The sequence below is a fragment of the Phyllostomus hastatus genome, unplaced genomic scaffold (genome assembly GCF_019186645.2).
Source record: "Phyllostomus hastatus isolate PE091 unplaced genomic scaffold, TTU_PhHast_1.1 phas_scaffold_78, whole genome shotgun sequence".
Lineage (NCBI taxonomy): Eukaryota > Metazoa > Chordata > Mammalia > Chiroptera > Phyllostomidae > Phyllostomus > Phyllostomus hastatus.
In genome coordinates, this window is record NW_025334041.1 from 67,480,890 (window position 1) to 67,503,295 (window position 22,406).

Consider the following 22,406-nt stretch of genomic DNA (forward strand, 5'->3'; position numbering starts at 1 on the left):
TTATCACAATTGGTTTATCCATCCACTGATGGACATTTGGGTGTTTCCACCTCTTGGCTGCTATGAATGATGCTGCTATGAACATGCATGTACACTATTTGTTTTAGTAGCTATATTCAATTATGTTAGGGCTATACCTAGAAATTAAATTACTGGGTCATATGGTAATTCTACATTTAACTCTTTGAGGAACCACCAAAGTCTTTCCACTGCAGCTGTATTTTACACTTCACCAGAGATGTACAAGGGTTCCAATCCACAACTACGAGGTCTTTCCAGAAGAAGTCCAACCATTATTAATATAATGAGAATAGTTTTTACAACATTGATGTAAGCTGGCAGCCAGGGAGAATGGACTGGAATGTGCATGCGTGAACAATGATGACTTGACTGTATGAGTCAGTGGGGGTAGTAGACGCCATTGAGTGAGCATTCGTAATGTGACTTAGCTATCACATTCAAAATGACAGAGCAAAGAATCTGCATCAATTTTGCTTTAAGATTATATTTTAATGATTCAGAAGGCTGAAACTATGGGCAATTTCTGATTGGCAGCTTCATCACAACAACCATTAAATTGTTGTGCATCATGTGTCATGCAGAGTTTTTTTGTGAAACATCAAGTCACCCAGGTGACTCAGTCCCCCTACAGCCAAGATATGGCACCCTGTGACTTCTGGCTTTTCCCAAAACTAAAATCACCTTCGAAAGAGAAGAGATTTCAGACCATAGATGAGATTCAGGGAAACACAACAGGGCCACTGTTGGCAATTGGGAGAATGGCATGAGGTCCCAAGATGCCTACTTTGAAGGGGACTGAGGCATCATTGTCTTATGTACAAAGTTTCTTGTGTCTTGGATCTTCTTCAATAAATGTCTTTATTTTTAATATACATGACTGAATACTTCTAGACAGACTTCATATACTAACACTTGCTCTTTATTAAAAAAAGTCATGCTCATTCTAGTGGATATGAACTGGTACCTCATTATGATTTTAATGTGTATTTTCCTAATTACTAATGACATCGAGCATCTTTCGTGTGCTTATTGGCTTTTTGATTAATCTTCTTTGAAGAAATATTTTTTTAAGTCCTTTGCCCATTTTTTAAATTGGGTTGTCTTTTTATTGGTGAGTTGTAATTCCATATGAATTTGAGGATCAATTTTTCCATTTTTGCATAAAAAGCCATTGGAATTTTGACAGCGATGTATTGAGGCTGTTGATTACTTTTGATAGCATTCCCATCTTAATACATCTTCCAATTTATGAACATAAGATGTACTTCAAGTTTTTTGGTCTTATTTACTTCAGTGACATTGCATAGTTTTCAGCTTGTACAAGTGTACAAGTTGTCAGCATGTACAAGTATTTCATTTCCTTTGTTAAATTTATTCTAGCCTCACATTGGAGACAGCCCCCACCCATTAGTCATGTAGTAGCCATCTCTGCTGTCAGGTTGAGAGTTGCAGCATGGCAGTGCGTATGTTCAAGAAACCCTTATGTGTATTTTACTTAATAATGGCCCCAAAGCACCAGAATAGTGATGCTGGCAATTCGGATATGCCAAAGAGAAGCAGGAAGTGCTTCCTTGAAGTGAAAATGTAAAAGTTCTTTACTTAATAAGGAAAACATATATATGTGCTGAGGTTTAAAGAATGTATATGCTGAGGTTTATATTTATAATAACAAATTTTCTATCCATGATATTGTGAATTAAAAAGAAATTCATGTTAGTTTTGCTGTTGTACCTCAAACTGTAAAGGTTTGGCCACATCAACCGGTAAGTGCTTAGTTAAGTTGGAAAAGACACTAAATTTGTGGGTGGAAAACATGAAAACCTACACACACACACACACACACACACACACACACACACAGTGCCAAACAACTTGGTACTTCCTGGGGTTTCAGGCATCTGCTGGGGGTCCTGGAACATATTCCCCACAGAGAAGGGGGAACTACTGTAGTGTGGTCTCATTTCCTTTCAACTTGAAAAAACTTCTTTAGCATTTCTTGTAAAGTGGTTTTCCTAAAAATGAATTCTTAAAATCTGAGAATGTCCTCATTTTGCCTTCAGTTCTGAGAGTTTTGCTAGATATAAAATTCTCGATTGAGTCTTTTTCCTATCAGCACTTTGCATGTCCTTTCATTGCCTTGGTTACCAAACAAAAGTAGGTTTTGCCTGCCAGCTGCTGAACACAGGCATAAGACAAAGGTTGGTGGGGAAGGAAAGAGGTCTTTATTAAAATGTTTCACAATTTGGGGAAATGAGGGACTCCCTGGCTCCAGGCCAATCTCACACAGACAACCCAGAAAGACTGAAACTCCAAACAATGTCCAGAAGTCCCACTGTATCCTTATCTGTCCTTCGGAGCACAAGGCACTAGGCAGTCTGCCTTCAGGCTTCCTGGAGTGTGCGTGTGGGGCTGGTGCTGCCATTGCCATGCTGCAGCTTCCCAGGCCCACCCCTGCCAACTGCTGAAGCTTGTCATGGAGGGGTTCTGTCTGCCCTCTGTTTAAATCTCCCGGGGCAAGCTTCTGTGCACTCTGGAAGGGTCCAGCTCCCCAGCCAATCCCGATGCTTTCCCAGGCTAGATCAGCCCTTGCCCCTGCCGCCATGTCTTGGAATGGGGTAGAGGGCTTTTCCCGCAGTCAATAACTCTCCCCAGCCCTTTACAGACTACATGCAGACCCCCTCCCGCAACCAAGTCTCTGCCTGGGGTTAGGGAAGTCTGTCGTCACATATCATGTTAGCAGTGCAGCTTCACCCCAGCTGCCTTGGGCATTTCCTGTGAATCCTCCTCACTTGAGCCTTCCTCTGCCCTATAGTCTGGCCAAGTCTGATACAGATCTATTTGTACCACCTCCAGGTCTCCACTGTTTCTGGTACATCAATTTTTAATCTTAATAGGGTTTTCTTATACATAGTGAGTTTTCAAGATTGTCCTGTCTTCCAACATTTTTATTCTGACATGTCTGGGTGTGGATCATTCTGCTTTAAGTTTGCTTTCTTGGGCTAATGTTTTCATCAACTTTGGAATTTTTAGGCATTATTTCTTATAATTTTCTGCTTGCTCCCTACTAGTATTCCCATTACACATAAATTGACTTTTCATGTTTCTCTGAAGCTATTTGTTTTTCTTCCTCCTGTTTTTGGGATGGCGGTATCAGTATTGCCTAATCTCCAGTGTTCCTGATTCTTTCTACTGCAAGCTCAAATCTGTTAAGTCTCTCTAATGATTTTTTCATTGCAGTTATTGCACTTTCCTAATCCAGAGACTTCCATTTCATTCTTTTAAAATAATTTCTTCTGTATTCTCTATTTGATGAAATTTTATCTTTCTTTACCTCTGGCATGGTTTTAGTTTTTTAAAAATGTAACAGCTGCTTTTGTGTGCTTTCAATATCTGGGCCCACTTAAAGGCAGTTTCTTTTGATTGCTTCCCTCCCTTGTGTATGGGTCAGTTTCCTGTTTCTTTGTGGGCCTTATCATTCTTTGTTGAAAACTGGGCACTTTAGATAATATAGCAGCTCTGGGGCCTCATCCTTCCCTCTCCCCCAGGACTTGTTTGCGTATTTGTTTGGAGACATAAGTGGGCTTACTTCAGTTAAGTGCACTCACTTTGCAACACAGAACTTACCCTGCAGCTTCTGAAGGACAGGTGTTGTCACCCTGACTCTAAAACCAGTGACAGTAGTTGTGGTGGGGCTTTTTTGCTGTTCATTTCCCAGATCTCCTTGTAAGTGTTCTAGCTGGTCTACTTCTACTGTTATTACACTCCACTAATTGCTAGCAGACCACTCTATTTTTGATAAGCACTGGGGTGTAAATTGCCAAGCAGTTTGATGCAATTAAATTCAGGGCCTTGTAGTCTTTAAGGCTTGTTTCAACCTTAGGGCTACTCTTTGCTGCCACTTTCTCTGCTAGAACTTCTCACCTTTTGCTTATTGCTATCATAGAGATATTAATCTCTGTCTTCCCACACTTCCATTCCAAATCTCCTTTGTCTGCAGCAGAACCCTTAAACTTCTTTCACTCTTCTCTATATAAAGTTGGTCCTTTTAGGGGATGCATCCCAATGAAAGCCATTTTTATAGTTTCTCTCACTGAGCAGGACCTCTGTGCTATTCAACTCGTAGCTACCGGTGGGTAGCTTGCTCTGAGCAAGAGTAGCTTGCTCTTCTAGGAGTGATACCTGTGGTCTTGTAAGTAGAGAAGTGAGTGGTAGTCCCTGATCTTCTCTGCTTGCCTCTTCTTTGCATGGAACCTCCATTCTAATCACTATCACTGCAATTTATGAATAAGTCAATTGTTAATCTCAATGAGGTTTTGAGTAAGCTGGAGCAATAGTGATTCAGAAACAGTATGCCTGGTCTGCCATTCCTGGGGTAGATCTGTGCAACATGTGGGGACTGGGCGGAGAGAAGAGCAAGCAGTCTGCTACCCCTAGGGAAAAACTGTAGGCTGAGATTGGGAGCTAGTAGGAGGCATGTTGGGGTCAAGGCTCCAATGCCACAGAGGCTCACTATTCTTGCCAAGATATAGTATTTTCTTGAATAAATGTTTTTGTTTGCTTTACGCTTTTACAACAATTTCAGAAACTTATATTTTTTAAAAATTAATATTTACAAGTTATGGTTGTTTCAGTGAGTCTGTGGATCTTCTCATGCTGCCATTCCAAAAGTGCTTCCTGATTTTTTCAGAATGCATGCCTTAAAATACAAGCAATCAAGACCCTTTAAATAAGCAATATACTCTCAACTTGAAAACAGTTTCTTCTGTCACCAGCTGATTCAACATTCACACACAGCACACCGAATAAATAAGCAGTTCTTTAATAGTTGTGTAAATATATTCCTGAAGTTAAGAGTGTTTATCATTTAGAAGTGTGGTGTGTTACACCAGTAAATGTTACTTCACTTGTGGTACAAAGTAAATAATGCGTGAGAAGTAGTCCTGAAATAGTTCATTGAATTTCTATTTCCAATCCAGTGATAAAATCAATCATAAAAATAAGAGAATCCAGGTCATACCGAGGTAAGTTAAGAACTCATCAGTTTTCCACAACTTAAATATGAGCTCCACAAAAAAATATTAAAGATGTCTTTCAATGTGATGCAACTGTATAAAACTAGAATATGACCATTAGATGATCAATGTATCAAAATCAACAGAATTTATAAAACACATCTAATTCTAAAGAAAGCAGAAATAAAGACAATTTACAAAGAATTATAACTGCTTTCTAATCATCATCAGAGTCCGAATCATATTTCTTTCCTCGGATAGTTTTCTTCTCCAGCTTTGTGAAGTTTGTTCCAAATTTCTTTTGGCTCTGAAATGGTGGCTCCATTAAATTTCCACTAAAAATAAAGCAAATTTAAAAAGCATTTATTCTTTATGATTTAGTACAGTTGGTGTACTAAACTTCAGGAAAATTTATTTTTTCCCCCACAATGTAACATATAGAATAGAGGAAAATTTTCTCTAAAATGTTGGTGTCAAGGAAGAGGTATCCAATACATTTTTATATTGCTAGTTAATAGTGTTAAATCTTACTTTGCACTACTGAATGTTTTAGATCAATATTTTATTTTCTCTTTTATCATTGATTATTGATTACATTTCATAAGATGCCAACAGAATTTCTGACTGAAAAGCTAAAAGGAAATCTAAGGTTTTTTACCCTCATCTGTTTTGGTTATGCTGAACCTGTATTAGATTTTTTCACTGTGAAAATGACAGGAAAACATGCTATATTTTTTCATAGCAATTGTGAGTGGTTTGGTCCTGTTCAACACCTTTTAATATTTAGATTTCCATGGACATCATCAAAACTCATGGAATTCATGAACTGGAACTGGTATGAAACTCTTTTCAATGATGTCTGAGAAATAAATGAAATATGACAATTTCTTCTTTCAAGAGTATCTGGGAATATACCTAGCACCTAGATCTTGGTTTTAAAGTATCATCTGCCACTGAAAAGAACCATGGCTCTTTGGAGAAATAGATAGTCCTAGGGAGGGTACAACATGAGCACCCATAAAACATCTCATTTGTACCAGAAAGGAAGTGCTCAGACAATTCTGGTGACATGACCAAAGGCTATAGAAGACAGGGTGAAAGGGGCTCTCACTGGCCAAACCTGGGACAATTTGAAACTCATGTAAACAATAATGGCAACAGAATATAACCCACTGAATAAAATGATCCACAACCCATTCTAATATAAATAAATAAATAAGTAAATAAAATTAATGTGAGATATGGAAAAGTTGTTCCTTAAGTCAACATTTGGCCTGGCAGACAACTGATTAGCCAGACCTCAGTTACTCCTACCAGAAATGAGACACACCATCACATGCCTCTTGACACGGTGTACTAACTAAGAAGGAAGAATACATCGCTTCCATATTATACCTGTAAAAAAATGTATAATATGAATCTAAACTTGGAACATCAGACAAACCCAAGTTGGGGGATGCTCTGAGATAACCAGTATGTACTCTTCAAAAATGTCAAAGTGCTGAAAAACAACGGAAGGGTAACAAGCTGTTACAGATTAATGGAAACTAAAGACACACTGACTACATGCAATGCATTTTTTTTTTTTTGACAAGGGATATTACAAGGACATTAATAGAATCTGAATAAGATCTGTAAATTATAAAAATTTCCTGTTTTAATAATTGTATTGTGGTTATATAAGAAAATGTCCTTGTTTTTAGGAAATACACACAAAAATATTTAGGAGTAAAAATATAATACATCTACATTTTCCACTCAAATGGTTAAGAGAAAAAGTTAAGATAAAACAAATATAAAATGTTTAAAATTAGAAAATATGGGTGAAGGGCATATCAGCATTCTTTGTATTATTTCCAACTGTTTAAAGTTTGAAATCATTTCAAAATAATCATTTTAAAATTAGTATTTTTATTTAATATTAATATCCAAAAGCAACTTCCATGATGTAAGAATTTTTAGACATGTATGAGAGATTCAGAGGAAAAGGGGTAGAAAAGTGAAAAGGTAAGACAACCTTCTATTTATGAAATGCACTATGACTATGGAATGACAACTTCACAGTTTTACCAATTATTCTTGCAAATAAATAACAGACAAAAAGGACAAGGTGATATGCTCTAATTTGTGGAATTAGATGAATTATTTGTCTGGAGAAATAGACAAAGAAATGAATGAAAAATGGAATTTGGAATTTAGATGGTTTTTAAACTTAAGACTCTTTCCCCTAATAATTTAAACTAAGCATATAAATGAGATTCTATATATTGTATTATATTCTACAAGTGAGATAGGAATATACATTAAAAATCTAATGTTTGAAAATCAGTCATTATCAATTTGAGTAAACTGGTTTAAACCAGAGGAGAGTCAATTCTGGGGTGTCATTTCGGGCTTCCAGATTATGCAGAATTAGATTCCAAGGATCTGTTAGCTTGAAACTTTTATAGCTAGGTGTACTCAAAGACTCACTGTTACCCATAACTCGGATTTTTGCTGTGAGATTATGCTCATAATGCACAATTTAAGAAATACTATGCTTTTCCCTTGTCAAAGTTTTTCTACATCTCAGCCAAAAGATCTTAATTCCATAAAATAAATGTTAACCAAAAAAAAATCTCTGAAAATATTACTGAAAATGTGAATTAAAATAAGTCTATTGTTTTGTTAAAAGTTACCTGTAATTGAGAATATCAGAACAGCCAAGCCTCCATTCTAATGTTTCTGTGGTGAAGTCATCTGTATTTCCTAGGTCAGTAAATCCAACGACATAATCTTGTGTTTTCCCGTCTTTTACCAGTGCTAGTGTGGGAATGACTTTGATCCTCAGTCTCTCACAAAGGAAAGGTGCTTTTTCCACATTCAGCTTCAAAAATTTGGTCTCCAGATGTTTCTTGGACAGTATTACCAAATGTCTGTCTAATATTTTACACCTGTAAATAACAATTACAGAAAATCAAAAGTCAAAACAACAGATACCTTGTTTTTAAAAATAAGTATCATTAGGGTACATTAATTGATTTTATGCTGAATTTACTGCCAGGTGATACATTTTTGTTTCTTCAGTTTTTTCTGAGATATCTTTTCCTTCTGTGCAACCTCCTCTTCTGGTTTAAACAATCTGCTCTTTTTCATTATGGGTCATCTCAATGTGGCAGCCTAAGCTCCTGTATGGGTTGACCCACCCATTAGCTCTGCTATAAGTTCCACCTCGCATCTTGGGAGCTTTGTTCACCTCGATGTGCTCAATGGCCAGAAATCTACATCTAAACCCTTAAGTTCAGCATTACTCTCTGCATTTTTAAGCAAAATATGCAGTAAAAAAAATTCAGCACTCTTTTGGCCACCGACTGTGTCCAGTCCCATTGTTTGGCTTAGGCACACCTACCAACTCCTCTGTTGTAATGACAAATGACACACATTGCTTCTATAAAGTGACATCTTTAAGATACTTTGTGGCATTTTGAATATGCATACCCTTGATGGCCTGGGAATTTCATGAGCGTTCTTAAAGTGAACACCAAGATTTGAACCATATTGATATGCATGACCTTGTGGGGTTTTCTGGGTAAAATGAATAGCAAACCACTTTCAGAGGTCACCTGCGGCCGCTTTTGGGAAGAGCTAAGGTACATGTAATTTTATAGTTTATCATGTTTGAGTTTCATAATTTGGTAACCAACTGGTGCTTCTGTTAGATGACTTCATTTCCCTATAGATTAGCTGTCTGTGAGAGGTAGAAAAACAATCTATATTAGATAATCAGATTTGCTCTATTAATATTTATAAAAACCAAAATATTCAATATATGCCTCAAATTGTTAAGTGTTTCACATTGTTGTCATGTTCACAGTAAGAACAAAAATAGTCATTTACTCTTTTGTATGTTTCCTGTTATCTCATATAGGGAGCTTGAAGAGGGACAAACGTGAACTGATACAACTCAGAAGAGACTTCTCAGAATTAGCAGTGTCCATATGGTGCCATATTTGGAAGTCATTAGGAAAGACTGTTGTCACTGAGAGGGAACTCTTCTAGCTGTGCAACTCTGTCAGCCAGAAGCATATTGAGGGTAAGAGCTATAATATGGTTATTACTGTTTTACAATACCAGAAATTTTTATTTTAAATATATTTCATTGATTATGCTATTACAGTTGTCCCAATCCCCCATTTCATTCCCCTCCACTCTGCACACCCTCTCCCACCCACATTCCCCCCGTTAAGTTCATGTCCATGTGTAGTAAGTTCTTTAGCTTCTACATTTCCCATACTATTCTTGCCCTCCCCCTCTTTATTTTCTACCTACTATCTATGCTACTTATTCTTTGTACCCTTTCCACTTCTCTCCTCCTTCCATTCCCCTGGTACTAACCCTCCATGTGATCTCCATTTCTGTGGTTCTGTTCCTGTTCTAGTTGTTTGCTTAGTTTCTTTTTGTTTTTGTTTTTGTTTTAGGTGTGGTTGTTTATAATTGTGAGTTTGCTGTAATTTTATTATACATGTTTTTTATCTTCTTTTTCTTAGATAAGTCCCTTTAACATTTCATAAAATAAGGGCTTGATGATGATGAGCTCCTTTAATTTGACCTTATCTGAGAAGCACTTTATCTGCTCTTCCATTCTAAATGAAAGCTTTGCGGGATAGAGCAATCTTGGATGGAGGTCCTTGCCTCTCATAACTTGGAATACTTCTTTCCAGCCCCCTTTTGCCTGCAAGGTCTCTTTTGAGAAATCAGCAGACAGTCTGATGGGAACTCCTTTGTAGGTTACTATCTCCTTATCTCTTGCTGCTTCTAGGATTCTCTCCTTCATTTTAATCTTGGCTCATGTAATTATGATGTGCCTTGGTGTGTTCCTCCTTGGGTCCAACTTCTTTGGGACTCTCTGAACTTCCTGGACTTCCTGGAAGTCTATTTCCTTTGCCAGATTGGGGAAGTTCTCCTTTATTATTTGTTCAAATAACTTTTGTACTTGCTGCTCTTCCTCTTCCCCTTCTGGTACCCCTGTAATTTGGATGTTGGAACATTTAAAGATGCCTTGGAGGTTCCTAAGCCTCTCCTCATTTTTTTGAATTTTTTGTTTCTTCATTCTTTTCTGTTTCATTGTTTCTTTCTACCTCCTGGTCTACTCCATTGATTTGAGTCCCAGTTTTCTTCCCATCACTTTTGGTTCCCTGTGCATTTTTTCTTCATTTCGCTTAGCATAGCCTTCATTTTTTTCATCTAATTTTCGACCAATTCTGTGAGCATCCTGATCACCAGTGCTTTGAACTGTGCGTCTGATAGGTTGGCTATCTCTTGGTTGCTAGTTGTATTTGCTGTGGAGCTTTGATCTGTTCTTCTGTTTGGGCCATTTTTTTGTCTTGTCACGCCTGTTACACATGAGGGGCAGAGCCTTAGGTGTTCGCTAGGGCGGGTCAACCCAGTTGCTGGGTTGTGGCACTGTATGTGGGGGTGGGGTCTGAGAGAGAACAGTGGCACTTGCTCTGCTCTCTGTCAGATTTCAGTCCCTTCTGCTGCTTCCCCCAAGCAAACTGGGCCTCTCTGGTGCTAATTCCCATGTGGGTGGGCTTGTGCATGTTCTAGGACCCTGTGGGTCTCTCCAAAGAATTCTCCTGTGCGGCTGGGAGTTTCTCCCTGTACCTCAATCTCCACAGGGCTTTTCAATTGGTGTTTTGAGGCTCTATTTCCCGGCGCTGGGACCCTGGGTTGTGGGGTCTGCCTTGCTCCCCAATTTCACTAGTTTATCTGTGCTTGAATATGGGGACCACCCATTCAGCCAACCTCATTGCTCGCCATGCCTCACTTCACAATCGCCACCTCGCTGGGTCTCGCCGTTGCCACCCCACGCCCAGTGCCACTGCTTTTTGTGCAGTGACCCCCCTCTGCCTGGCTGCCGGATTCTGCCCAGTTGCCCAACTCTGCCCCCCCTACAGGTCTGGATGAATAATTTTAACTCCTTGGTTGTCCGACTTCCATACAGTTGAATTTTCTGTCAGTTCTGGTTGTTATTTTGTTTCTAAACTGTTCTTGTCCTTATTTTGGTTGCGCAAGGAGGCACAGCGTATCTACCTACGCCTCCATCTTGGCCAGAAGTCTAGAACTAACTTTCATTAAGCTATCTTTTACTGAAGAGGAAAATGGAAGTGACAATTTCTTTAAAGTAAAACATACTTAAACTGGTCAATCCTCCAGTGTTTTTGCAATAATTTTTTTGAGCAGTAGTTCTTAACTGTTGGTATCCATTACGTCCAACTTTTAAAATATAAATATGAATCAAAAAATTGCTGTGAGTATAGCTGGAAAACACACAGGTGATGCTCATGCCCAGTAACGCTGAAATCACCACTTTGGATGCCTAGGCTTTTGGGGTGCTCCTTGATTGTAGTTTTTCCTGAGTTAGTTTTGGGTCCAGTGCGATTCTTAAAAATTTAATGCCTCATCACTGTCCCTCTGAATACATCTGTTTATATATCACCCTAAAGTGCACAATGAGAATTCAGCAAAAATGGTAGGAAAGAACAATTATTAAAGTGTTTGAATGAAGCTCAAAAGAAATGGTAAATGAACTTTTATATGAGAAATATGTTCTTGAACATTGATATATAAATCAACTTCCATGGTTTTATTGGAGTAATATGGAAGTTTTTTAATTTTATTTATTTTTGCCTTTAATTGTTTTTATTACTCAAAAAAGCTTCATTTTTAAATTTAGCTTTCTGACCCTTTGCTTGTGCCTTCAATACTTTCACAATAATTTTCTGCTTCTCATTAAGGAAAGCACGCTTGATCCTGTCACGGACACATTTAGCACATACGGATCCACCACAGGCCCTGCTGACACTGATGTGCCTTTTCATTTTAGACAACCTCATTTGAATTTTACGGTCTCATAGCACAGACTTTGCGAAGTCAGCCTGAGCACATGCCAGATACAAATTTTGGGGGTTTTCCCAACTTTCTTGGTATAAAGGTAAACAATCTATTACCAGGTGTTTGAGACAGCCTAGTTTTGTTAAAGTCTATATTCTAAAAGGTGAAAGATTTATACGATCTAAAGAGAAACCAGAGTATAGAGGCTGCACTGTAAAAGAGCCTCCAATGATATGTCCAATGCTGGATCACTCTGAATGCCTGAAGACACTGTCCCTGAAAGAGCTGGAACCTATCTTAAATAAGGCTGTGTAATTAACCCATTTTTTAAAAACACAGAAGCAACAGTCATGGTGCAGTTAAAATAGCTTTAGGCTTAAAACCTCTTATTATTTGGTAACTGAGTGACATTAGGTGAGCCATTTAATATCTGCAAGTCTTGGTCTCTATACATGTAGCTTAAAACCTACTTAGCTCAAAGGTTCACTGTGAATTTTCCAGGATTTTACACATGAAAGTATGCAGCACACAGTTCCTATGTGCTAGGAACTTTGATTTTATATATATTACATGTAACTGTATTAATATATATAAACTAATGATTTAAATTTTTATTTTTCATTTTTGATGGTTAGTACTCCTGGTGCTGCACTGTTTATATCTCCAACAAATATATTTACTGAGCACCTACTATGTGTCAGCCATTGCTGATCTAGGGCTAGGAATCCACAGTGCAGGCAAACTTTCTGCCTTCATAAAACTAACAAGCTAGTGGGTGAAAATATCTAACAATAAACAAGCAAACAAACAAATCAATCTTACAGACTGATATGGTATCAATAAATCACTTCATCATCTATGTCAGAGATTGGCAACTTAAGGCATATGTGTGCCAATGGAAGATGACAATGTGCCACAATGGTAGAGAGTTTTCTTGATATTCTTTACCTCCTTTTCCCACTTTCCGTTGGGAGAGGTTTCACCATCTCAATAATTTTTTCATTTTAATTTTTTTAGTCAGTAAGTCTTGGGCAGTCAATCCATGAAAGGTGTTAACTAACAATCAACTTGTTCAGAGCTAAACCTAAGACAGGGGCCAGACATTCTATGGACATGAGAGAAGAAGGCAAGGCTAATATGATGGTGAATGATAAAGACACAACACTGGACCGCAGTGATGGCCTAAGGAAGCAGCCCCACTCAGCATCAGCAAATTGCTTTCATACCGAATCTAGGTCGGTTGTAACAAGTTTGTGGATTTTTATAAACATTCTGAAATCTAAATTAAAAACCAAAAATATTTCTCAATTTTTAAATGTTGACAACTAATCAAATTTTGGGGCTTAAAAAAAGACTTGAATCCACTGGTTTAAATATAACTTCTTCTAGATGTATTTTCATTTTGTAAGGGATGTGCCTCCATGGAGGTTTGCAGACTTGAGTTGGTTTAAGAGATATCACTTTCTTCTCCTTCCAGCCAAGCCTGGCAGTTCTAGCTACGCTTCTGGTGAAAGGCTTAGTCAAGTCATTGTCTCCCTATGGTTATATCATAATAGTGGGTAAAAAAAAAAAATATTCTTGTTGCATTGATAAAAAATTTAAGTGTACATTTCTAAGATTTTTTAAATATAATTCAGAAAACAGCCATTTCTATAGAAATATTATTATTTTTAATAATGTTCATTTATCCTTTTGTATGTCATTGTTTTTTAAGTAAATCTTTAAAATAACCATTGCTTAACTTTAATATACAGTTCTAGTACAAAGGAGGAACTTAGGAAGTAGTTCCTTTTATTTTTTGTAATTTCTCTGTCAGTATATTTCTATTCAAAGACCTTTCCACGTTTAAAAAATAGTCACTGAAGGAAACAAAGTTACCTGAATGAGGAGTCTCTGTAGAAATGGCAAACCACTTTTTTACTCTCCTTGACTTCTTGAAAAAAGTCTCTTTCACTAGGGATTTCTCTGTATTCCCCATGTCCTTTTGCAAGCCATTCCTGATGTGAAGAAAAGGGAAATATTACACATTTGAACTCTCTTTCAGTACCAGTTTGTGTCCAAATCAACATAATACAGGGTGGGGCAAACGGAGGTTCCCAGTTGTGGGTACATGACGCAAGTTTATTCTTGTATTAATTATTGTGTTATTTTCCATACAAACAACTGGAAACATACTTTTGCCCAACTCTGTATTGTATAAGTGGATTTTACTTATAGAGAAAGATTTGATTTCTTATTTTCTAGTGTCAATGCAAAAACAGTCTGTGGGCAGTGGCTATCGCCACAGCATGGCTCATTAATTTAGACAGTTATCTGTTTCGGTAACTTAGAATACATGTTTTCTTGGAACTCTGAAAATAAAAATGTATAGACTCAAGGTACTTAGAATGTAAAGCCCATTAAATTTCTCTGCACTCACACTACTAAAATCAACAGCCTTTTGATTCAAATTAGTAAAAAGCTTTTATAAATAATGCTCATGAGATAAAGCCAATCTTTGGGGACAGGGTCAGGGATAAAGGTGGGAGAGGGGAATTACTGTAGCTCTGCAGCTTAGGAGGCCTGCTTATTTTTCATGATAACCACGGAGAGGCAGGAACCTCTTCTATACTGGCCACCAATGAGAAAAAGTTGTCTACTCACAGTGCCCAGAAACAATAAAGGTCTCACAAGTCACATAATCCAACTTCCCAAACCAATTTATCAACCACACCTGACAGACCTTTCAGCCTCTTGAACCTTTCCTGTGGCGAGATGCTTTTCATCACAACTGGAAATGTGTTTCCTTTTTCAGGCTGCTAGTTTTAATAATAAGGGACACTGGGCTTGCAGGTAGAAGGCATGGACTTGGAACAATTTCCCACTACTTATTAGGCTATGAATTCTGATAACTTTTCTGAGTCCCAATTTCCTCTTCTGTAGACATCATGAAACATTTATCTCATTGTGTAGTTGTAAAAATAAGATAACACAAAGGTAAGTAAAACAATGTTTGACACATGAGCTTAAAAGGCATTTGTATGGGTACTCTAATTTTTATTTATTTTTAAAAAGATTTTATTTATCTATTTTTGGAGAGAGGGGAAGGGAGGGAGAGAAACATTAATGGTTGCCTCTCACACACCCCCTACTGGGGACCTGGCCTGCAACCCAGGCATGTTCCCTGAACAGGAATAGAACTGGCGACCTCTTGGTTTTCAGGCCGGTGCTCAATCCACCAGGGCTACTCTCTAATTTTTAGAGAGATCTTCTCACACTTAAGTACAGTATTTCTAACTTTGGTCTGTGGACCAGAGTTTGAACTTAAGATCAGAAATAAAAGTTCTAATCTTTCTTTCCCTTCAAATATCATATCTTGCTTATTTTTTTTCACTTCTCCATGCTAAAATTTCCATTTCCTTTTGACTGTTTCTCATATGAAATGATATTTAGACTTCTTACTCTTCTGAATAGTCTAATTCCTCCATGTTCTTTTAAAACGTGGCAGAGGTCTGAATGCAGCCTTCCACAAGGTCCAACGAGAAAGGGGCAGGAATCCTATCCCCTTTCCTCTTCTGCACTCAAGCTAACACAGCCCAGACACAGTAGTTTTGGTATCCATTTCACATTGGCTCACACTGAGCTGACACTCACCAAAGGCCCAGATATCTTCTCCCTATGTGACATTTCTTTGGTAAAGGTCCTATAAACAGTTTAAACTTTCAAATAATATTTCCTTAATAATGTGACACTTCTTGATTCCTTTCTTCACTTGCCAATGACATGTGCCCTTAAAAACCTGTGTTTTTGTTTTTTAAACAGCTACTATTTCTCTCCATTACTAATTCCTATGTGTTTAACCAACAGGCTGAAGACCTGAATCTGTCCATTTCTTAAAAGGAAGGCAAGCCGACTCCAAACCTCCACCAATGCCCAACAACTCTCTGAAGACACTCAACACACCCTGCGCTCTTAAGTACATCTCCTTTCACAGAGCATGTGCTTCGCAGGTGTGTGCTGAATGGAATCAAGCAAGATAGGAACAAATGACAGTGTAGGCTGAGCCTACCTGATGTGTGGCAAATGGGCAGTGCCTGGTTCTCTCTTAGGGGTTATCACCCAAGCCTCTTGTGGGCTCCTCCTACTTCTCACCTTGTTTTTCTGCTCCCTCCCTAAGTCCCACATCTCTAGCTGCTGTAACAGTAGGGGAGTGCTTGGTTGACCGAGAAATGTTGATTAACATAGGCCTATTGAGTGCTTATGTCATTATGTGCATTGGTTTCCCCAATAGCTTCGTGGATCAGCAAATCAAAACTACCATACAATCTATATATCTCTTTAAAAGAGAATAGCTTTAAAACCCTTTAACGTTTTTTGCCTACTTCCTCAGAAAACATTGTAACAAAAAACATCTATTAAAATGCAATGAAAGCTCCAAAATAAGATCCTCTGAGTTACTCCATGACAAATTCATTTTAAATTGATTTGTATATTAATAAAAAGACTCCTAAAAGCTGCCTGCTTCAATTAACTTTTAATTATAAATACTCAAGACTATTGTCTTTAACTGCTGACAACTTCATTGAAGATATTGAAGCCCTGGCTGGCGTAGCTCAGTGGATTGAGCGTGGGCTGGGAACCAAAGTGTCCCAGGTTCGATTCCCAGCCAGGGTACATTCCTGGGTTGCAGGCCATAACCCCCAGCAACCGCACATTGATGTTTCTCTCTCTCTCTCTCTCTCTCTCTCTCTCAATCTCTCTCTCTCTCTCCCCCTCCCTCCCTTCCCTCCCCAAAAATAAATAAATAAAATCTTAAAAAAAAAAAAAGAAGATATTGATATATGTTCCTCACGCAAACCAGGTAAATTCAGACTTCTTCAAAAATATCATAGTTATAACAACTCTTTTTTTAGCTGTTCATTAGTGATTAGTAGTGTGCTTAAATCTTATCTCATTTGCTTTGCGCTCAGCTAACTTATGACAGGCTTCACTACTAATCGACAGGGAAACCACCAACTCCTGTTGCTGCCAGTGCTTTTCTTAGTTCACTCCAACAGCAAAAATCTGAGCTCAGAAAATGATCCTGGGCATGTGTTTCTTTTACTTGACTGTGGATTAAAACATTAACTAGGCTAATTTGAATCTGTCTTCAAAAGTAATTTTTTTCCAGCCAAATTTTTAATAATGACAGGTACTTTGAGGTCAAAAACCTTAAAAAGGAGGACTGCAATGTAACTATTGACAAATGTGTATATTTAAGTTGTTAGGCGCATACTGTTAAAGCAATTTCAGAAAGCAGGGCAGAGAGGTTACTTGTTTCTGCTGTTGAGCTTTCCTTAGTGCCTCAAGTCTCTTTTCTTTGAGGTGTTCCAATTCATCCTCATCGATCTGATCCAGTTTCTGAATTTCAGCATCCAAATGTTCTTCCACTAGTTTGGTAGCCTGAAGCAACTGATTTTCCAGGACTTTTGAAAACATGTCGACAGATGCATTAGCTTCCATTCTTCACAGTTCAGCCTTGCTGCTGGGTACAAGGTTTACAAAGTTAAAAAACAGCAGCAACAACATCAAAATACCAACCCGTGTGACTCAGTTGGTTGGGAGTCGGTCTGAAAAGCCAAATGTCACCAGCCAGTTGGATTCCTGGATGGGGCACATGCCTGGGTTGCAGGTTCAGCCTCCAGTCCGGGTGTGTACAAGAGGCAATTGATCAATGTTTTTCTCTTCCACTGATGTTTCTCTCCCTCTTTCCCCATCCCTTCCACTGTCTCTCAAAATAAATGAATGAAATCTTTTTTTAAAAAGTGTGAACAGTAAGTAAAGTTTTTCTCTTATTTTAAAAAATTCTAGCAAGTACAAAATTTGTAGTCCACAAATCATGTTCTTCAGAACATAAAAAAAGTGTTCTGCTCTCAACCAAGCACTTCATGCTAGGCTTATGAATTTTTATTTAAGTGATTTAAAATTTAATTTTCAGTAGGCTCTAGTGACAGCACTCAGAAACTATTTGGAGCAAAGCCTAGGTGCTTCTGATTTATGTGTTTCACTATACCAAAGCAAAGACAAGTCTTCAAGACCATTAACAGACCAGAGAGAAATGAGTAGTTGGGAGTTACAGTAGTTGGAGTTATACTTTGTGGTACTCCTACAGTCAGTGTTCTTATCACAGAAAAAGGGAAGCAAAGCAGAAATGACTGATCAATGGTAACATTTAACTGTTGAGCAAAACACATTTTTCATGGCCTCTGCCTAAATGACTTTCATTTCTTTAACTCCTAAAAGAGCCTATTATAGTTTATGTAAAGAGTTGTGTGTGGTGTTCCCTAAGCTTCAGTTTCCACTCCTGTTCTCCTATCACCTAACAAAATCTATGAGGCCACAAGATTGATACTGGTATTGATTTACTGACACTCAGTGTTCTTAATGTTGATGTGACACAATATAACACTCTAAATATTAAGAATATTGATTTTTCCCATTACTCCTCTATGTGAGATAGGAGTTTATACAAATCAGATGGCAATATTTGTGTACTCCTGGGTTATTACTACAGAAAGACCATTATTTGCCTATCAAAACAGGAGACTGTTGGCATCTCAACTAATGATATATTTGCAAATACTAACAAAGCACTTTTAAAAATCTGAATAAACTGTGAACTCATCCACCAGCTTCTGACACATAACCAGGCCCACACAGACCCCCTATACCTGTTCAACTGAAGAGATATAGCCTTCCTACAAACTTCACTTCTGATTTCTTTTTCTTCAAAGTAAAAGCAGTTGAAATGTATACTTCACCTTTATTATTTCTAGAGCTAGCAATGCCTAGGGCATAGCGGATGCTCAAAAAATATTTGTTAACTTTGAATGAACAAACTGTAAGTTCCTCATAAATGGTATACAATTTTAAAGGGGCTGTATTTCAAATGTAGTAAAAGAATTTCACATTCCCTTCCTCCCAAGAACAATGTCAGTAAGATTGTAACCTTCACTAGAGGCTGGATGAAACAGAAAACTGGATATTATACTCTGACTTGCATGTCAGAACCTGTTTTTACCAGGGACACAGAGATGCTTATACCTGGAGTTTTATAGGATGAGTTTAGAATTTTTTTTAAAAGATTTTATTTATTTATTTTTAGAGAGGGAAGGGAGAAAGATAGAGAGAGAGAAACATCAATGTGCGGTTGCTGGGGGTCATGGCCTGCAACCCAGGCGTGTACCCTGACTGGGAATGGAACCTGCGACACTTTGGTTCGCAGCCCGCTCTCAATCCACTGAGCTACTCCAGCCAGGGTCTGGATGAGCTTAGAATTTAATGCTGGGATAATTTGGAGCAGAAGAGATGATCAAGAGCAGCTTTGGGGGCAGATGGTGGTGTTCACCACATTCAAAAAGGGGAAAAATGATGCTTTAGCAATCCTGTTAACTTTTCTCTCTTTTTTTTAATTCTTACCCAAGGGCATTTTTTTTCCCCGTGGCTTTTTGGGTGGAGGGGAGGGGGGGAGTGAGTGAGAGGGGGACAGGGGGAGAGGGGAGAGAGAGAGAGATGAATAGGTTGCCTTCTCACTTCTGCCTCAATGGCGGGGGGAGGGGATCAAACCTGTAACCTGGGCATTTGTCCTGACGGGGAATCGAACCCAAGACCTTTTGGTCCATAGGCGACGCTCCAACCAATGGAGCTACCCTGGCTAGGGCTAACTTTTCTCTTTTTTTAAAAAAAATTAAAAGTATGTTTATTGATTTTAGGGAGAAAGAGAAACATAGATGTGAGGGAGAAACACCGATTAGCTGCCCCTCATACACGCCCGCCAGGGATTGAACCCTAAACTAAGGTATCTGCCCAGACTGGGAATGGAACCCCCAACTTTGTGGTGTACAGGATGGCGCTCCAATCAACTGAGCCATGCCAGCCAGGGCCTGGTACCTACGATTTTTCCATTTTTCAGTTCAAGAGGAACTGTGGGAAAGGACTTGTCCTTAAATTACCAAACCATTTCCCTCATCCCCTACGTGCACCCGTCCAAACAACCAAGAGGTCTTCTCCTTAATTGGGAACAATACCTTCCCAAGGTACCCCCCCATCCAAGTATCCAGCCAATCCTTAAGCCCCGAGGACAGATGCGGGCAGAGCGCAAGTGGTCCAAACTTCATTGCCTCCCAGGGCCCACGCTCCTAAGCCTCCTCAGCAGCACTGTTGCCGGCACCTGGGCCGCGCCCCTCCACCGCCCTGGCCGGACGTTAACACGGGAACTTGGTGGCCGTGTTTTTCATACCAGCCTTCACCTGAGCTCTCGGTGACACTTGAGAAGTGGCGGACGAGCGGCTCTAGAACAATCCACTCTGGCTTCACCTTCGCAGCAGCTGCCAGTGGCTACGAACCGGTCGTCACTTTCGCCTCCAGATTGGCTAATGCCCTGACGCTTTACATCCTGCGACGCTCGAGGAAGTGATGCGGAAAGAGACTGTGCCGCGAGAGCCTATACGCGAGCGCCTCCGCGACAGACGCCCGGAACCGAGGTTTCCGGTCCGGCGTTTAAGCCGCCTAGAGGGCGCGGGAGCAAAGTATGCTGGGAGTTGTAGTTTCTTAGTGCTCAGCTGTCGTTTTCCAACTTTCTTAGGTTCTGAACTTCAGTGCACATATTATAATGTCAGAAATCAGGTAGCTACACTCTGGTTCAGGAGTGACTCTCAAACTTCGTTTCCATCCTATTGAACCTTTTAAAAAAAGTTGACTCTCCCTGGCTGGTGTGGCTCAGTGGATTGAGCCCTGGCCTGTGAACCAAAGGATCACTGGTTCCGACCAGGCCACATGCCTGGGTTGCGGGCCAGGTCCCTAGCCAGGGGTGCGGGAGAGGCAGCCACACATTGATGTTTCTCTCCCTCTCTTCCCCTCTGTCTAAAAATAAATAAAATCTTTTTAAAAAAGTTGACTCATAACATACAGAATGATTAGTTTTTATTTAGTTAACACCCATAGTATAACGTACAGATCCGGGTACGGCACATTTTCACCACCCTCGTAGGTTCCCTCGTGACTTTCCTAACAAATTTCTAGAACTTTTGGGGGGAACATTATGACCTATTTCAGGGATTTGATGGGATGGGTGTGTCCTTGTTTTCTCTCTCTCTCTACCTTTTTAGTGACTGTACGTCCTAATTCATTGAAGTTACTGAGACACCCAATTTTGTCCTGGACTTATCGCCCTTGGGAACAACCAGAGCCCTTATCTTTGGTTCATCGTGCTCCATTACTGAACTTCGGGCAGATAAGAATACAAAGGTAGAAGGGAAGCCCAGCCAAAGGTCTACTTCTGACCGAGCTGGAATCATCCACAACTGCGTTCCGTTGCCAGAGAGGCCGACGTAGGGAGTCTTCAGCCTCATTGTCAGCCTTTGGGTTCTAGAATGTGGAAACCGCTCAGGCGTCGGTGCGCGGCAGGCGTTTGCAGGAAGGGGGCGCTCGCACTCCCCTTTGGTGGGTGGGTGAAGTGGAGACACTCTACCCGAAGGGAAGCTCTCGATGAGCTGCGCCTTGCGTCCCCACGCTGAGGCGGCGGGACGATGCGCTTGCGCCCAGAGAGCTCACACCATATGTGCCCTGTCCCAGTACGCGGGTCTGTGGAGAGCCGGTGCGAGAGGCGGCAGCGCGGAGGAGAACGGAGCCGAACGGAGAGCAAAGTCGGACGTGGAGAGTGAATCTGTGAGAGACCGACTAGAGGAGTTGGAACCACGAGCGCTGCCACCACGCGATGGGGAAGAAGCAGAAAAACAAGAGTGAAGACAGGTAAACCAGTGTCTGGGTCTGGTCAGCAGCGGCCGGCGCGGCTGAGGAGGTCGCGCGGGTCCCGCTAGCGCGGGGTGGACCCAGGGTGGAGGCTTGAGGCCGGCCTTGCAGAGCACCGGACCTGGGCCCTGAGTGGGTGCCGCGGGTCCGAGACCCCAGTGCGAGGCAGGCGCGGAGGGCCTCGGCTGCGGGCGGGTTGTCCCAGCTAAGGCTCAGTCCCACTGCTACTGCTCGCCCGGCCAGGAACAGACCGGTCTCCGGCCTGAGAAGTGTGGCAGTGGTTTTGGAGCGCCTGGCGTGATTCGGCGAGTGGGGGTTTTGTGGAGGAAGTTTAGGCGAGGGTCAGGAAGAGTACTCATTACGCCTTTGTACCTGTGAATACTTGGAAAGAGGAGGGAGTTCGAATCAGCTGTACCTACGGCCAGGTTTTTCCACTCTCGAGCCTCTCGTGTACGTTGGAGATGTTTAACACTTAACTCCCTTTTTATTTAATTTGGGCGCAGTTTTGAATTATTTAAGGGCTGATTGTTCAGACTCTGTGCTTTTCGCTTTCCTTCTTCCGGCCAGTCTTTGGGTGATTTCTTTGCTCTCTAGCACCTCCCCTAAGAAAGGAGAAGGTGAAACAAACCAATCCGGGGTCACTTGTTTCTCATCACTTAAAACGCTTTTGCGAAGAGGGACTAGAAAGGTGTGTAGAATTATATACCCCAGGATTTTGGTAACTTTTCTGTG

The 22,406-nt window shown here is 40.1% G+C and overlaps 2 protein-coding genes across 6 annotated transcripts in view; one reads left to right on the forward strand and one right to left on the reverse strand.

Annotated features, from left to right (window-relative positions):
- Positions 1–4,824: 4,824 nt before the first annotated feature.
- Positions 4,825–20,368, reverse strand: TXNDC9 (thioredoxin domain containing 9). Of its 4 annotated transcripts, none has more exons than XM_045827753.1 (5): positions 20,174–20,368; positions 17,199–17,409; positions 13,785–13,903; positions 7,712–7,966; positions 4,825–5,368 (listed from the first exon to the last, which is right to left on the reverse strand). In XM_045827753.1, exons 2-5 carry the CDS (start codon positions 17,385–17,387, stop codon positions 5,251–5,253), a joined length of 681 nt encoding a protein of 226 aa, XP_045683709.1. In that variant the 5' UTR covers positions 17,388–17,409; positions 20,174–20,368; the 3' UTR covers positions 4,825–5,250. The 4 variants fall into 4 exon arrangements, with proteins under 4 accessions (XP_045683709.1, XP_045683710.1, XP_045683712.1 ...); XM_045827754.1 differs by having other exon boundaries at positions 17,199–17,406; positions 20,164–20,368; XM_045827756.1 differs by having other exon boundaries at positions 20,164–20,368.
- Positions 20,369–21,445: 1,077 nt separating this feature from the next.
- Positions 21,446–22,406, forward strand: part of EIF5B (eukaryotic translation initiation factor 5B) — a 74,317-nt gene continuing 73,356 nt past the window's right edge. For both annotated transcript variants that reach the window (XM_045828523.1, XM_045828524.1), the window contains exon 1: positions 21,446–21,674. In XM_045828523.1, the coding sequence (XP_045684479.1) occupies positions 21,640–21,674 (35 nt within the window). In that variant the 5' untranslated portion in view covers positions 21,446–21,639. The remainder of the gene's footprint in view (positions 21,675–22,406) is intronic.

Excerpts from the sequence above, each read along its gene's own strand:
- TXNDC9 (XM_045827753.1), bottom strand. The coding sequence starts at position 17,387 with ATGGAAGCTAATGCATCTGTCGACATGTTTTCAAAAGTCCTGGAAAAT. Across the intron at positions 13,904-17,198 it reads AAGCTCAACAGCAGAAACAA|GAATGGCTTGCAAAAGGACA; the intron begins GTAACCTCTCTG and ends TCTTCACATCAG. Across the intron at positions 7,967-13,784 it reads TACAGAGACTCCTCATTCAG|GTGTAAAATATTAGACAGAC; the intron begins GTAACTTTGTTT and ends TGTTATTTACAG.